The sequence below is a fragment of the Aythya fuligula genome, chromosome 8, assembly GCF_009819795.1.
Source record: "Aythya fuligula isolate bAytFul2 chromosome 8, bAytFul2.pri, whole genome shotgun sequence".
Lineage (NCBI taxonomy): Eukaryota > Metazoa > Chordata > Aves > Anseriformes > Anatidae > Aythya > Aythya fuligula.
Window position 1 is genome coordinate 10229720 of NC_045566.1, and position 15249 is coordinate 10244968.

Here is a 15249-nt window from a genome sequence, read left to right on the forward strand (position 1 = left end):
CTCAGTTTACCCGGCTCCTCAGGGCAGGGTGCACACTGCCGTGAGCCCATGCCCGTGCTTTTGGGGTGTGGAAACGCAGCTCCCCTCTCCAGCGCTGCTTCCCCTGCAGGTTGTGGTGCTGAGCCCGACCCCACATCCTCCTTCCCAGCCGGGTGTGGGGTGGAAGGAAGTCAGAAGGGGCCCCATAGTGCTGCAGAGGGCAGCTGCCCCGTTGTGGCCCTTTTGGTCCCCATCCTGCCACCACAACCACCCCACATCCTCGCCCCAACGGGGCTGAGGGGCACATCGCCCCCCCAGGTGGGGAGCAGGGGACTGGGACCTCTCCCCCTAGGAGAGTGGGGAATGGGGCAGACCCCAGCCCGGCCCCTCTGCCATGATTTTGGGTCGGGGGGCGAGGAGCTGGAGGCTTGTGGGGGGGCTTGAGGGGGTTAAAGGGGGACCTGGGGGGGTTGCAGGGGGCTCTGGGCTTTGGGGGATGGAGAGGGGATGGTGAGGGAGGGGTGCCTGGGGTTGGGGGCGATGGGGCGCCCTACTTTTTGGGGGCACAGCGGGGCGGGGGGGAGCCCGGAGAGGGGTCGGGGCAAGGGGGGGGCCGAGCTGGGGGCGGGGGCCGGAGGTGCGGGGCGAGGCGGGCCCCGGGGCGGCCGGGTTCCGGCGGGGCCCCCCCGGCAGCGAGGCGGAGCCGGGCGGCGGCGGCGGCGGGGGGAGCGCGGAGCGGCCCCGGGGAGCATGGGGCGGGCGGCGGCAGGTGAGCGGCGGGGGGACGGGGATGGGACGGGGGGGACACGAGGAAAAAAACGGGGGGGACACGGGCGAAACCCTTGGGGAGCAGCGGGACGGCCCCGTGGGTGGCACCCCCGGGGTGCGGGGAGCGAGTGCGGGGCGAAGGGAGGGAGCGGGGGCGTTGTTGGGGATGGGGTGGGGGGAGAAGCCCCCCGGCTGTGGGGTCTGGGTGTCGGGACCCGCAGCGGGGTGCTCATCCACTCGGCTGTCCCGCAGGCACGGCGCTGCTGCCCCTGTCCCTGTCCCTGTGCCTCCTGCTCGCCGCCAGCCTCGCCCGGGACGCGGCACCGGAGAGCTGCAACTGCAGCCAGCCCCTGGACTTCGAGGCTTTTTTGGCTGCCCCCCTCGCCGAGAGCTGCTGCCTCAACTTCAGCAGCTCCAACGTCTCCCTGCTGGACTGGGGGGCTCTGCTGGGGGTGCGGGGGCTGCGGGAGCTCGACCTCTCGCGCTGCGGCATCGCGGCCATCCGCAACGCGCAGGGCGTCCCCGTCACCCTGGAGGTCTTGCACTTGAGCCACAACCAGCTGGAAACCCTCCCGGGGGGGTTTCTGGAAGACACCCCCAACTTGAGGATCCTCTACCTGGACTGGAACCGGCTCCGGGAGCTTCCCCAATCCTTCCTGAAAGCCTCCAGGCGGGTGCAGGAGGTCTACCTGGGCTACAACGCCCTGACCTTCCTCCCCAGCAGCCTCCTGCAGCCGTCCCTGCGGCAGCTGCAGGTGTCCAACAACAGCTGGGACTGCAGCTGCGCCCTGCTCAGCGCCCTGCAGGGCCGGCCCGGCCTGGCCACCGAGCTCACCTGCCACACGCCGCAGCGGCACCGCGGCGCCAAGCTCCTCAGCATCCCCCGGGACGAGCTGTGCCGCTCGCACGGCCTCACCGCCCTCTTCATCTGCCTGCCCCCCCTCCTCCTCCTCGCCAGCATCGCCTGCTGCTTCTGCAGGAGGAAGAGGAAAACCAACTACAGCTTTGGGGGCAGACGCCCCCCCGTCGCCGCCGCCGCCGCCGCGGAGAGGGGCAGCGCGCCGGTGCCCCCCGAATCCCACCGCTACGTCCCCTACGAGCTGCCCGCTGCCCCCTCCGAGAAGGAGAAGAAGGTGCTGCTGGGGGGGGCGGCGCTGCCCCAGCCCTCCCAGGACCCTCTGGAGAGCAGCAGGGACCTGTACGAGGAGGTGGAGATCCGGGTGGGATCCCAGGTGCCGCCCCCCGAGGCGCAGCGGGGCGCGGGGCCGGGCACCCAGCGGGGAGCCCCGGGAGCTGGGGGGGAGGAACTGGGGGGCAGCGGGGCCGAGGGGGACACGGTGAGCGTGAGCGACGTCCTGAAGGACTCGGCCGACCGGGAGAAGATCTACATGAACCAGGCGACCAACTACTACAACCTGGTGCCCGGCATCGAGCTGGAGGACTCGGACAACCTGGAGTACGAGAACATCGACCTGCACTGAAAGGGGGGTGGGATGCGGGACTCGGGGGGCAACGGGAGGTGGCCGTGGCTGGGAGAGGCCACGAGCCATCCTGCCGTGGCTTGCAGTGTGTGGTTGTGAAGCTGCACCCCAAAATTCCCCCCCTTTCCCCTGCGATCCTGTGTGCGCCCCTCGCTTGCCACGTGCTGCGGCTGGGCAGGGCTGCAAGCGGCTCTGGGCATGGGGGGGCTCTCTGCACGAGGTTTTTTGGGGCACAGGAAGGACGTGGAGAGGAGGTGGGGGCTGCCCCATTTGATTTTTAGGGCCAGGTGACAACAGTGTGCGTGCCAGGGCTGCTGACCAGGGCTCTGTCCCCTCTGCAGCCCGCTGGCACCGGGCACGGACCCGCTGCCCCCAACCCGCAGACATCGGGGTCTGGGGATGAGAAACGTGGTCTGTGTGTGGGGTCCTGAGTGGGATTGCTAGGATCTTTGCACGTCTGCTGTTTGCACGAGTGCTTGTGCACACGTGTGCAAGGACTGGGCACGGGCAGCCCTGCTTGTGCCGCGCCCCGCTCAGCAAAAGGCTTTTGTTTGCGGGGTGTCCATAGGGTGCCGCCGGAGCAGGGGGGTGCCCCTTACAGCCTTCCCTCCCCGATGTGCTGCCCAGCCCTGCCGGAGCCAGCTCCTGCTGCGAAATAAATAAATCATTTTACTCCTGGCACCGTGGCTGTGCCCCGTCTCTGCTGCGGTGGGTGCCGGCCCTCGGGGCTGAGCGAGCTGCAGCCCGTGATTTACGGATTTACAGCCTGGAGAAGGAAGCTGCCAGCCTGCCACGGGCACCGTGCTCACCAGCTGGGGCAGGACGGGCTGGGGGTGCTGTAAATTATCTCCCTGCACAGCCCCGTGGGTCGCATCCACCCACGGGTACCTGCAGGGAGCCAGGTGCCCCATACCCACGCCGCGTTCCCCAGCAGGACACGGAGCGGGGGCATCGGGGGATGCACCGAGGGCATTTCCCAGGCTGGGAGCCCCCAGCTCCATGGGTTGGAGCCGTGGCAGGCCGTGCTGGGCCCCGTGCCCGGCAGGAAGGGAGCCGGGCAGGGCGGGACGCGGCGCTATGGCCGGCAAAGGAAGCGGCGTTTCCTGCCCGGCGCAGCCTCGCAGCCCGCGGGGCGATGGAGCCACAGCCCCTGGTCTGGCTCATTCCTGCCGTGGGCTGGGGGGCACGAGCACCAGCACGGGCTGGGGACGAGGACGGGATGGGTTTGCTGCATGTCCCACTGCTCCTCGGGGATGTTTCCCACTGGTTCGTGTCCCGCTGGGAGTGAGGGGCGCCCATGGGCACCCCAGAAATACCCCCCAGCCCTCCCCAGCCAGCTCACCCCACAGTCACGTTCCCAGTGCTGCCAGGAGCAGTGACAACCTCCATCCTTTCCCCTCCTCCTCATGGAGCCTAAATTCAGCCTGCAAAGGGGAACGGCCCAAACCACCCCGCTGGCTCCTGTGCATCCCCAGGGCTGAGCCAGCAGCTCCCACTGAAATCTCCTGTGGCAGGGAGGTGTGACCGACCCGCAATTCCCTCTTCCCTGCCCGTGACAGCTCCAATCCATCACCTGGAGGGCTCGGCCGATGGGTTCACACCGGGGTATTTAGGGGCGAAGGCACCAGGTGCTGATAGGGACGTGCAGAGCAGCGTGGGGAGGGCGTGGGGCGAGCCAGCCCATGGGCACCGGTGCCTGGTGTGACACCGAGGACACATCCCGGCCGGCAGCCTGTACCCCGCTGCTCCCCCAGCAGTGAGATTGTCATCCGTGCCACGATGACCGTCTCCTACACGCTCAAAGTCGCCGACTCCCGTTTCGGGGGCTTCTCCAAGCTGCTGTTCCGCTGGAAGGGCAGCATCTACAAGCTGCTGTACAAGGAGTTCGTCGTCTTCGTGGTGCTGTACGCGCTGCTCAGCGTCGTCTACCGGTGAGTGGGGGAGCGGCTGGGACCCCACAAGGAGAAGGGGACCCGGGGAATGGCTTTTTTTTTTTGGGGGGGGAGGTCTGAGGCAGCTCCCCAATCCCGCTGCTCGCCCCTGACCCCACTGCGTGCCCGCTGCAGGCGGCTGCTGACCGAGGAGCAGAAGCGTCTCTACACCAAAGTGGCTCAGTACTGCAACCGCTCCACGGACCTCATCCCCATCTCCTTCGTCCTAGGTACGGGTCCCTCTCCTGCTCCCTCACAGCTCGGGGATGCCCCATCCTGCCCTCGTGCCCAAACTGCCCCATTGCCTGGGGCTGGGTGGCACTCAGCTCCCAAAACCACCAAGCACAGCTCCCTGGCCCTCTTCCAGGACTGGGGATGTCCCCACCTCCATCCCTGCGGACAGCAGTCCAAGGGGAAGGACAACGTGCTCTTTATCCCCAACCTGTCCCCCCTGGGAAGCCATCAGGTCCCCCGGTGTGGGCTCATCCCCGTTCAGAGCCCCTTGTGCCACCTCCACGCAGGTTTTTACGTCACCCTGATCGTGAACCGGTGGTGGGCGCAGTACACCAGCATCCCCCTCCCCGACCAGCTGATGTGCGTCATCTCCAGCAACGTCCACGGCAAGGACGAGCGGGGTCGGATCCTGCGGCGCACCCTGATCCGCTACGCCAACCTCTCGGCCGTCCTCATCCTGCGCTCCGTCAGCACCAGGGTGCTCAAGCGCTTCCCCACCATGGACCACGTGGTGGAAGCGGGTGAGGGGGGCAAACCCTGGGGGAGGGATGGCTTGAAATATGGGGTGAGAGAGCTGGGAAGCTCGGCGGTGTCCCCGTCACCCCGGGGTGGGCTAAGGGGTGGCAGTGGGGCAGCCCCTGGGTCCCCTATATGTGTCATCCAGCCCCGATGTGGAGGGCTTATTACCTTGCAGGGACAGTGCATGTGTCCCTAAAGAAACCCATGACCCTTCTGCCCCCCCAAACCCTGCAAAACCCCACGTTCCTCCTGGGGAGGGTCCCCAAAACCTCCCTTTCCCATCACCGGGGGTCCGCGGCGCTGAGCCCCTGCCGCTCGCCCCCCGCCCCGCCGCAGGCTTCATGACGCAGGACGAGCGCAAGAAGTTCGAGAGCCTGCACTCGGACTTCAACAAGTACTGGGTGCCCTGCGTGTGGTTCACCAACCTGGCGGCGCAGGCCCGGCGGGACGGCAGCATCCGCGACGACGTGGCCCTGCGCCTGCTGATGGACGTGAGTGGTGCCGGGAGCGCGGGGGGCACGGCACCGCGGCGGGGGGGGACGACACCCGGGGAAAAACCCGTCCTTGTCCTCCCTGCCAGGAGCTGAACGCCTACCGGGCCAAGTGCAGCATGCTGTTCCACTACGACTGGATCAGCATCCCGCTGGTGTACACGCAGGTGGGTGACCTGACCCCCCCGAAAAAGAGCTTTATGCCCGCACTGCACCCGGTGCCGCCGGCGCAGGAGCTCAGGGTGGATGGGGAGCGTGGCACAGGGGGGATCGCCCCTCCGGGGGGGCTTTGGGATTTAGGCTGGAGCACCCGAGAGCATCATTGAGCAGCCAGAGCTCTATCAGCCTCACGTCCCCCCTCGCTGCCACCGCTGTCCCCGCAGGTGGTCACCATCGCCGTGTACTCCTTCTTCGCCTTCTGCCTCATCGGGCGGCAGTTCCTGGAGCCCCTGGAGCCGGGGCAGGAGGGGGATCTGGACATGTTCGTGCCCCTCCCCACCCTGCTGCAGTTCTTCTTCTACGCCGGCTGGCTGAAGGTGAGGCACGGCCGGGGGGGTGCCCGGGGGTCCCCGGTCCCTGGCATGGCACCGGACACGTTGCGGCTGGTGGCACTTGGGGACGTGTCACGGTGGCCACCGAGCAGATGGAGGCTGCTCACAGCAGGGCACTGCCCAATTCGGGTGCCCCGTGGGTGTCCCGTGAAGGTGTCCCATGAAGGTGTCCCTGTCCCCAACCCCATGCCACCTGTCCCCTCCCTCCGCAGGTTGCCGAGCAGATCATTAACCCCTTTGGGGAGGACGACGACGACTTTGAGACCAACAAGCTGATCGACAGGAACCTGCAGGTGGGGGCTGCCCCCGGCTGCTCGTGCGTTGGGTGGGCATCGGGACGTCCCCGCAACGTGGCCATGGGGACTGTCCCCTCCCAGCCCTGCTCCTGCCCTTTGTCCAAAGCAGATTCCCATCTAGGTGCACCCCATCCCTCCACCCCTGTCCACCCGTGTGGCTGCTCCCCCCAGCAGGGTCAGCATCCCCCCAGGGACACTCAGCAGCCTGGCACCGCTGCTCGTCCCCACCACCAGGAAAGCATTTAAATGAGGGAAACCCCAAATGCAGCCAGGATATGAGCCCAGAGCCTCCCTGGCTCCTTCCAACCCCTTTAAGGCTGGTTCTGGCAGCAGGACCTGCATGCACCAGGTCCTCACCCCCGTCCCCAGGTGTCCCTGCTCTCGGTGGATGACATGTACCAGAACCTTCCACCAGCCACCAAGGACAAGTACTGGAACGAGTCCACGGCTCAGCCCCCCTACACCACGGCCACCGCCGCCGAGACCCTGAAGCCCTCCTTCCTGGGCTCCACCTTCGACATGCGGTGAGTGCACGGCACGGCCGGGAGCCCCAGCTGGAGATTTGGGGGGGGTCCCTGCCCACACTGCACGCCCTGGGTGCCCCCAAGCCATCGAGGGGGCCTTGGGGACATGTGGCCATCCCCATCACCTTGCTATGTTCCCCCAGCATGTGTGAGGACGCAGAGCAGAGCCAGCTGGTGGAGGCCTCGCCGAGCATGCCGCGCATGCAGACGCCCCTGCTCGGCCGCTTCCTCGCCGCCGCCTCCCCCGCCATCAGCATCAAAAATTTCGGCCGGGGCGGCCGAGCCACCCCCCACCTGCGGAGAGCCTTCCCCTCCCCGCACCCCGAGGACCCCGAGGCTGTGGATCGCATCGAGGAGGAGGAGACGGAGGATGAGGAGAGCCGGGGCAGCGGGCCCCCCACGCCGGGTGGCCCTCTGGGGGGACCCCAGTCGCCAAAGGCCTCCAAAATTCGGAGGAAGGAGCCACCGATGGTCCTGGTGAAGGCTCCGTCCAGCGAGAGCGTTGGGGCTGAGTGGCCGGGGGGCTGGGAGCCCTGAGGGTGCCCCGACGGCACCCCCAACCCTGTCCCCAGACACCCCCTTGTGCCCCCTGCATGTTTTTTTTATACCCAGCCCCACGCCAGGTTGGTTGGGAGATCCCAGTGGTTTTGGGGTTGGGCAGGCAGCATTCAAAGCCAGCTGTTAGCCCCAAAACTGCAGGATTCAGCTTGTGTGCGTGGTGATGCCACTGACTGGCACAGCCACACTCCCTCCCTGCTACCAGGAACCAAGAGGGGACAGGGACAGCCCAGACACCCAGCAAGGGACAGGACAACGGCATCCAGCATGGTGCTGATGTCCCCGCAGTATCAATAAAGCTGCTGCCAGCTCCAGCTTTCAGGCTTGCTCTTTCCTGGAGTCGCGGGGTGTTAGAGCAGGCGGCAGAGCCAGCTGCTGCTAAGCAGAAGGGCACACACGCCCCTGGCCAGCTGCCACCCCGTCCCGTTCCCATGTCACACCTCCGGCAGGGTGACAGCGCCAGCTCCGTTCCCACGGGCTGTTGCCCTTGGCTGCCGTGGTTTCGGAGCAATGACACCAGCGCAATTTATAAGCGCCACGCGTTGATGAATTGGGCACAATCCTGCTCGTCAGGGCTTTACAGCCCCTGCCCTTACCCCAGCGTGGCAGATTTCTGTTTCTCCCTCCGTACAAAGTCCCCCAGGAACACCCTGAATCCTGTTTGCTCTCCGCAGAGGGCAAGCAGAGGAGAAACAAGCCTGGAGGAAGCAGCCGTGACACATCCCTCCCCAACACCCTTTATCGCGCCCGCCCTGCCTCTCTGGAAACAGGCGTTGCTAGAAAGCAGGGAAAGTTTACCCGGGATCACCATGGAGAGGAACACGCTGGTGCTAACGTCACGCCCCGCCAGGTCCCACCTCGAGACTCCAGGAGTGCCTGGTTGCACCCTGCAGGCAGCGCTGCCACCAGGGCCAAAAACGAGGTTGGGTACAAGGGGTGTACACCCAGCAGGCACCGGGTGGGCGAGCATTGGGGTGGCCCCCACTCCAAAACCAGCCTTTAGAGCACAGAGCACTCAGGAACTAGATGCTACGTTGATTTAATTTTAATTAGTCATCATCAAGTGCTCCAAAACATCTGAGAGGCTCTTTTTGTTCACCACGTTTTGCAGTCCCATGAGTAGCAGGGCAGGAAGCTGGGACTTGTTCCCAGCCTTCGAAAGGGGCAGGCCACGGGGAGAGCCCGGCCCTTCTGCTAGAAGGGGTTTCTCTTGCACTGGGATGAGACCAGGGAGGCCAGGGGGAGGCCAGCCGGTCACTTTGCAGTGCAGCCACAGCCAGCAGCTCTGGGACAAGGCAGGGAGCTCCGTCAGCCCAAGGGCACAAAAGTGGATTCCACCCAGTGGGTTCCAGCAGCTCCTTCTTGCTTTCCCATTTTGGGGGTGCTACACAAGCCCCCTCTCCCCTGCAGGCACAAATAAGCACGCCACCCACTCATTTTGGTAGATGTTGTTTATTGGTTCTGTCAGCTGAACAGTTTGTTTTCATTTGCCTTTTCTGGCCTTGATCTTCCTCAAGTAGAACTCTAACTCCTTGCCTTCCAACACGTAGCCATCAGCTCGGCCACACTGTCCGGGTCTGGAGGCAATGCAAGCTGCAAGGAGAAGTCACTCGGTTACATTAAGTAATTTGTTACCCCGGTACGTGCACGTGGAAGGAGCACTGCCTGCAGTCTCTGCTGGAGCACGAAGGAGCAAGGCTCCGTAGCAGACACCAGTGTCTGTGCTGGCCCGAGTTCCTCCCCCAGGAGACCTTGCCCTCCACCCCGCTCTGCTGGGCTGCGCCCACAATGAAGTCCTCTTCAGATCTCCAAACTGTCATCGCTCAAATTCAGTAGCAGAACTGGACAAAGGTCTCATCACCAGAAGACTTCAGAACACTCAGCTGCTCACAGCACAACTGGCAATACTGCGTGCACGGCTGGGCTTCCTCTGACACACAGCACACCCGCAGGTCTCTGCTCATTCACCAGTCTCATCGCTAGCTGGGACATGAAGCAACTCAAGCCTCAGAAACAGATCTCCTACTCCTGCCAGGCCCGGGCTATCCCCAGAGAAGGTAAAATAGGAGCTACCCTACACCCAGAAGGCACCCCTGCAAGTAAGTAGAACAGGGAAACGCCCCCGCTGCTTTCCCATCACAGTTTGTTTTATCACAGCTTGCAGGGAAATGGTCCCAAGAATTAAGGCACCTGCTCTGGAACCTGCTCACGCCCCGACTCCCTTACGCCCACCCACACCACGGCCCCAGGGACTCACCGAGCAGCTTTCCCTGCTGGAACTGCTCCTCCAGGATACTCGCTATCTTGGCATTCTTCTTTCGCTCGTCGTATTTCTTCTGGATCTTCTTTGAGCGCTTCTTGTTCAGGATTTCCTCCTCTTCAGGAGTCTGAAACCAGACAGTAGGCAAAGGTAGTATTAAGCGAGGGAAAGATTAAACACACAGCCACCTCCCGCAAGAGCAGGCCCCACTAGCATCAAAGAAAACCCAGCGCTGCGTTGTGCTTCCCAGCTCACATCTTCCAGAGCTACAAACGCCTCCGCCTAACAGAACCGGGTGCTGCTTGTCACTTCTGAGGCCAACCAACCCAGCACTGCTGACTGCAGTCACCCGTGACAACGCAGCACGGCGCCCTCAGGGAACGCGCTCTAGACAGAAGCAGCTGCAAAGCTTTCCCTAATGAATTGCCCCTCCTCCAAAAAAATCGAGTACTTGTTTCTTCTCCAGACAGGAGAGCGCTTGGGTGTGGCACAAGTCCTGGCAAACAGGTTAGGAGCTCTCCCCACGCTTCTGAACTTGACGGTGATCTGCTCACGAGTGCTTAATTTTGTAAGGCAAGGAGACAACCCCAAGCTGAACGCTGCACACAGGTGTTTAAATAGCTTAATCTGGGGTTTGGATCTTAAAATTAGAGGCGGCGAGTCTGGATGAAGATGCTTTAAGCAAAATTTAGTCATCAATCCACGAGCTTCTAATCAGGGGACAGCGCTGTCCCAGCACCAGGGCCTGCCTGCAAAGCCTCCCTCAGCATCACAAAGTGTCATCGCCCTTCCTTCAGCAGCAGAACTGGACAGAAATATCATCATTAGAAGGCAGCCACGGGCAGGCCCTTGTGCAATGCCTCAGAGACAACCCCGTGCTCCCGAACAGAGCCAGACTCCTCCCGCAGGGCAGCCTCCCCTCTTGCAAGCAGCCCCCCACGTACCAGCTTGGCACCCTTCTTGCGTCCGAGGGGCAAGGCGTAGTGGGCTTCATACCACTGCCGGTACGGGGTGCTGTCGACGAGAACGATGCAGTTCTTCACCAGGGTCTTCGTCCGCACCAGCTCGTTGTTGGAAGCGTTGTAGACAACATCGATGATCCTGGTCTTGCGGGTGCAGCCTTTCAAAAAGAAGAGAATGAACTCAAACCCCCGGGGATCAGACAACTGAGAACGCAGTCGGCGGCATCCCACACATACCCTAAAATCACCTCACTCGTCACCCGATCAGTCCTCCAGCTTCCCCGGCACTGACTTAAATTTAACTGCACGATGCAGCTAGCTCTCAGCAGTCCAACTTTCTGCTGCCAGGACAGAAGCCTGTACCTGGGGAAAGAGTCAACCTAGATGAAAAACTGCAGCCTCACTGAAACTCATCCCTAAGACGACTGAATAATGCAGAAAACCACATTCCTGGGCCTGGGGATACCTCAGCAGATGCCAACTAACACCGTACAGAGGGCTCGATGCTGAACATAGCTCCTAGAATTACTGGAGTAAGCCTCCTTGAACAGGATTGCTCTGCAACACTTAGCAGAAACCATTTCCATAGGATGAGGGGCGATGAGCAAACAGAGAGGACACTGATGCTTTCGCCCTTCGTGGCCCGCCTGAAGCATTTGGTATCAGCTACCAGATTTGAGCGTTTAGCAGCTGCCAACCCTGCAGACAGAGTCCTCACTGCACACAAAGGCCAGGTACAGGAGGGGTTTTATTCCCTTTACTTGTGTACCTCATGTTTGTTCTGCAATGTATGCTCAGTCCCTTCACTTTTCTGTTACTGCCTACAAATGACAGCTCTCTTCCAGCTGGGACGATCAGTCAGTAAGAAGAAAGCACGGGTCTCCTGCCTCACACCACACTGCTTGCTGAAACCCTTACTGCGAGCTTACAGGGTAACAGTGATGGGGCCTGAGCTTGAGCTGAGTGGTTTTTGATTTGTAATTCCTAGAACAAAACCCACCTCGTTCAGTGGAATTACTGCAGGCTGCCCTCTCATTTCTGCACTGCCTGCTTTTGCTTAGCAAAGCAGGAGGAATTAAAAAGCACGTGCTCATGTAACATTGCCAGGGACTGCTCTTTTTCAGAATCCTCAGCCTTCTCTCTTGCACAAGACTACCTTTTAGCAGATGTTCATCAACAAACTGGGCAGCACACAAGCTGCATTTGTGAAGACTGAACCTGCAGACATTTTGCATTTTCACCCCTCTGTAACCCCCAAAGCCCAGCAGGCAGGCAGCACGAGCGTGTCACTCAGTGTAACTATGACACTCCAATCACTGTGAACCCAGCAGACATTTAAGTCTCCCAAGGCCACATAAGGTCAAAGTTATCATCACCACGCAGGCAGCCTCAGATCCACTTCTGCCAAGTTCAGAGTGCCCAAAATCAGCCTAGAAAGCCACGCATCACCCCTCTACTCTGTAGCTGTACCGGAGATCAACGCATGTGGAAGGTTTTTTGAACACACCAGGGTTACAGTGTACTTACATTCGGATCCCCAGGAGAAGTTGCCGACGTCCAGGCGAAGGGCACGGTATTTCTTGTTGCCACCACGAACCCTCACTGTGTGAATTCGGCGCGGACCGATCTACATCAGAAACAAACCCCAGTGAGGGTGGTGCTGGCGCGCTGCACGGCACGCACCCAGGAGCCCAGCCAAACTCCGAACCGAAGGCAATGTGGTCAGTGTAACTATGACAAACCCCAGCATCGGCAGATACAGGAAGCGACCAAAACGGTCTGCTGCATCCACCTAAGGTGAGAATTTCATCACTCCAATTGCCTCTTACTGCAAAAACCTATCACTGCTTCCCACAGGCATAAAGAAAAACGTCATCTTTTATAAAAGCAGTGACAGATATATGACCTCTTGCAAAGAACAATGTATTTTTAAGCCTCTAAGAGCATACAATCATCAAGCAAAATTAATAAAAATAACTATTTATCCTCCCCAACTCACCCACCTTAGTGTTGGCCGGCGGCCGCCCCAACTCATACTTCCTCTTCTTGTGGTAGGGCTTCCTCTTGCCCCCAGTCTTGCGACGCTTATGCCAGTTGTCCCGGGAGATACCTGAATGGAGAGCAGCACGGTCAGAAGATGGCACGGATTCCACCCAGCCATGGCTGGGCGAGGGTCTGAGTCCTCAGCTCTCCAAGGTTGGTATCCGCACAGAGCACTCAGCCTTATGCAGCAGTTAGAGATGCTTCATCATTGAAACTCAGAGCCACCTCGACACGTTCTCCCCCAGCACATCTGCAGAAGCCTCCCCCCCCCCCAGCAGCACTGCAGGGACCACTCCAGCCCTCTGCGGAAGCAACCTCGTGAATTAATTCGCAAGACCCCGTGGGCAGGGCCCACCTCATGCTGCTAAGCCCCCCGTGACACGTACCTCATGCTAAGATCTTGCAGGCTCTCCCTGGGAAGCGATCCCCACCGCACCTGACTGACAGACCCTACGGAGTTCACCCCCACTCAACGCCCTTTTCCCCAACTGACCCCCAAAAGGCGCTGCCTGCCGGTTACCGCCCCTTCCCCACCACCCCCTCACCCACAGGGCCCCCTCCACCAGCCACCCCCCCCCCCCTCCCCACCGCCATGTTGGGCCCGGCCTCCCTCCCCTCCTCCCCCCGCCATCCCCTCGGCGCCGCCGCGGCCGCTCCCGATGGCGGTCAGCGGGGCTCGGCGGCACCCCCGGCTGTCCCCCGGCACGGATGGCGGCGGGCGGCGGCAGCGCGGCGGGCGGATGGCGGCGGATGGCGGCCGGGCCCGGCGGCGGCGCCACTCACCCATGGTGCGGCCCCGGCGCAAAGAGGCGGCGCAGAGGCTCACGGAACGGTTTGGCGCGGCGAGCTCTCGCGAGAGGAGGTGACGTCATCGCACCGCGGCGAGGCGGCGTTGCTAGGCGACGCGGCGGCTGGGATGGAAGAGGGCAGCGGGGTGATTTGCATACCCGTGGTGCACCGCGCGGCGCTGCACGGTTTTGCGGGATTCGGTCCCGTTTTCGACGATTTTTGGGGCTGTTTGGGCCGAGAGTGGGCATATAAGATGGAGAAAAGATGGGGGGAACGGAATTAGGGAGGGAATGAGAGAGACCGGAGTCGCCGTGAGCTCGAGAGAGGAGAGTGATGATGGGGCTGGGCCGGGTGGGAGTAGGCGTTATACTCTGGTTTCTCTTCAGATCGTATAAATCTTTCGCCTTTTACTAAAGATTTCCGTGGAGAGGAACAAGCACGAGTGTCGTGGAATTTTTTGAGGCTCTGCTTCGGCAGAGCTACCCATACCTGGTCAAAAATAGAACGAAGCGACCGTGTTTTACGCATTGTATTGTTCCCTGGATATGAGCCAGCAGTGTGCTCAGGTGGCCAAGAAGGCCAACGGCATCCTGGCTTGTATCAGGAACAGCGTGACCAGCAGGGCTAGGGAGGTGATCGTCCCCCTGTACTCAGCTCTGGTGAGGCCGCACCTCGAGTACTGTGTTCAGTTTTGGGCCCCTCGCTACAAGAAGGACATGGAGGTGCTTGAGCGGGTGCAGAGAAGGGCAACAAAGCTGGTGAGGGGCCTGGAGAACAAGTCCTACGAGGAGCGGCTGAGGGAGCTGGGCTTGTTCAGCCTGGAGAAGAGGAGGCTCAGGGGCGACCTTATCGCTCTTTATAGGTACCTCAAGGGAGGCTGTAGCGAGGTGGGGGTTGGCCTGTTCTCCCACGTGCCTGGTGACAGGACGAGGGGGAATGGGCTGAAGTTGCACCAGGGGAGTTTTAGGCTAGATGTTAGGAAGAACTTCTTCACTGAATGGGTTGTTAGACACCGGAACAGGCTGCCCAGGGAAGTGGTGGAGTCACCATCCCTGGAAGTCTTCAAAAGACGTTTAGATGTAGAGCTTAGGGAAATGGTTTAGTGGGGACTGCTAGCGTTAGGTAGAGGTTGGACTCGATGATCTTGAGGTCTCTTCCAACCTAGGAATTCTGTGATTTAATTACCCTGCCCCAAGCCCGTATCGCTGCATGGTGTTGTTGCCCCCAAGCGCAGCACCCAGTGCTGAGCCTTGTCAAGCCCAGTCCCATTGGCCCACCCTGCCCAGGTCCCTCTGCACGACATCCTCGCCATCCAACACTTCCCTCCCGGGGCCGTCCTGCCCTGCAGCAGATGGACACCTCCATGAGAAACAACGTGGTTTTGCAATAGAGGGTGGTTTTGCAGTGGGAAGTTTCCCTAACCTTGCATGTTTAAAATTCACTGTACAGCATGGCAGTGGGGAGTATGTTAAGCAGGTAAGGGGGAGGTCCCGCTGTCCCGAAATAGGGAGGATGGATAAGGAAAACAGGACGAGCAGTGCGAAATCAGTAAAAACAAAAATCAGGGGCCCTCTACTCCCAGCCCCTGCCCCAGACCCCAGCACAGGCACGGCCGGTACCCAGCACTGCAGGCCCCGCCCCCAGCCCCTGCTCATTTGCATGCCCATGGTGCACCGCGCGGCCCCGCCCGCCCCGTCCCGCTCCGGTGCCGTTTCCGCCGCTCCCCGGGGCCGCTTGGGGCCGGGACCGGGGCTGAGGGGCGGGGAGGAGATGGGGGGAGAACGGGGCTGGGGGGAGCCGGGGCGGGGCAGGGCGGGGCGGGGTCGCCGTGAGCTGGGGGGCGGCGGGCGGCGTTGGGGCTGG

The 15249-nt window shown here is 61.9% G+C and overlaps 2 protein-coding genes and 6 non-coding genes across 8 annotated transcripts; 2 read left to right on the forward strand and 6 right to left on the reverse strand.

Moving 5' to 3' along the window:
- Window positions 1-4007: 4007 nt before the first annotated feature.
- Window positions 4008-7311, forward strand: BEST4 (bestrophin 4). The gene is made up of 9 exons (XM_032192638.1): window positions 4008-4159; window positions 4295-4389; window positions 4681-4914; window positions 5249-5403; window positions 5493-5570; window positions 5787-5939; window positions 6167-6247; window positions 6620-6774; window positions 6918-7311. Exons 1-9 carry the CDS (start codon window positions 4008-4010, stop codon window positions 7309-7311), a joined length of 1497 nt encoding a protein of 498 aa, XP_032048529.1.
- Window positions 7312-8472: 1161 nt separating this feature from the next.
- Window positions 8473-8602, reverse strand: LOC116492273. Its single transcript, XR_004253583.1, has one exon. It is a non-coding gene; the product is annotated as a small nucleolar RNA SNORA35 (small nucleolar RNA).
- A 166-nt stretch (window positions 8603-8768) lies between these two features.
- RPS8 (ribosomal protein S8) lies at window positions 8769-13433 on the reverse strand. Its single transcript, XM_032192760.1, has 6 exons — window positions 13381-13433; window positions 12558-12664; window positions 12082-12181; window positions 10537-10712; window positions 9590-9719; window positions 8769-8925 (listed from the first exon to the last, which is right to left on the reverse strand). The coding sequence occupies exons 1-6, from the start codon at window positions 13382-13384 to the stop codon at window positions 8816-8818; spliced, it is 627 nt and encodes a 208-aa protein (XP_032048651.1). The 5' UTR covers window positions 13385-13433; the 3' UTR covers window positions 8769-8815.
- On the reverse strand, window positions 9128-9199 carry LOC116492255. The gene has a single exon (XR_004253566.1). It is a non-coding gene; the product is annotated as a small nucleolar RNA SNORD38 (small nucleolar RNA).
- On the reverse strand, window positions 10351-10422 carry LOC116492256. The gene has a single exon (XR_004253567.1). It is a non-coding gene; the product is annotated as a small nucleolar RNA SNORD38 (small nucleolar RNA).
- LOC116492257 lies at window positions 12271-12374 on the reverse strand. Its single transcript, XR_004253568.1, has one exon. It is a non-coding gene; the product is annotated as a small nucleolar RNA SNORD46 (small nucleolar RNA).
- Window positions 12731-12815, reverse strand: LOC116492254. The gene has a single exon (XR_004253565.1). It is a non-coding gene; the product is annotated as a small nucleolar RNA SNORD55/SNORD39 (small nucleolar RNA).
- A 319-nt stretch (window positions 13434-13752) lies between the features above and the next one.
- LOC116492259 lies at window positions 13753-13867 on the forward strand. The gene has a single exon (XR_004253570.1). It is a non-coding gene; the product is annotated as a U5 spliceosomal RNA (small nuclear RNA).
- Window positions 13868-15249: the final 1382 nt, after the last annotated feature.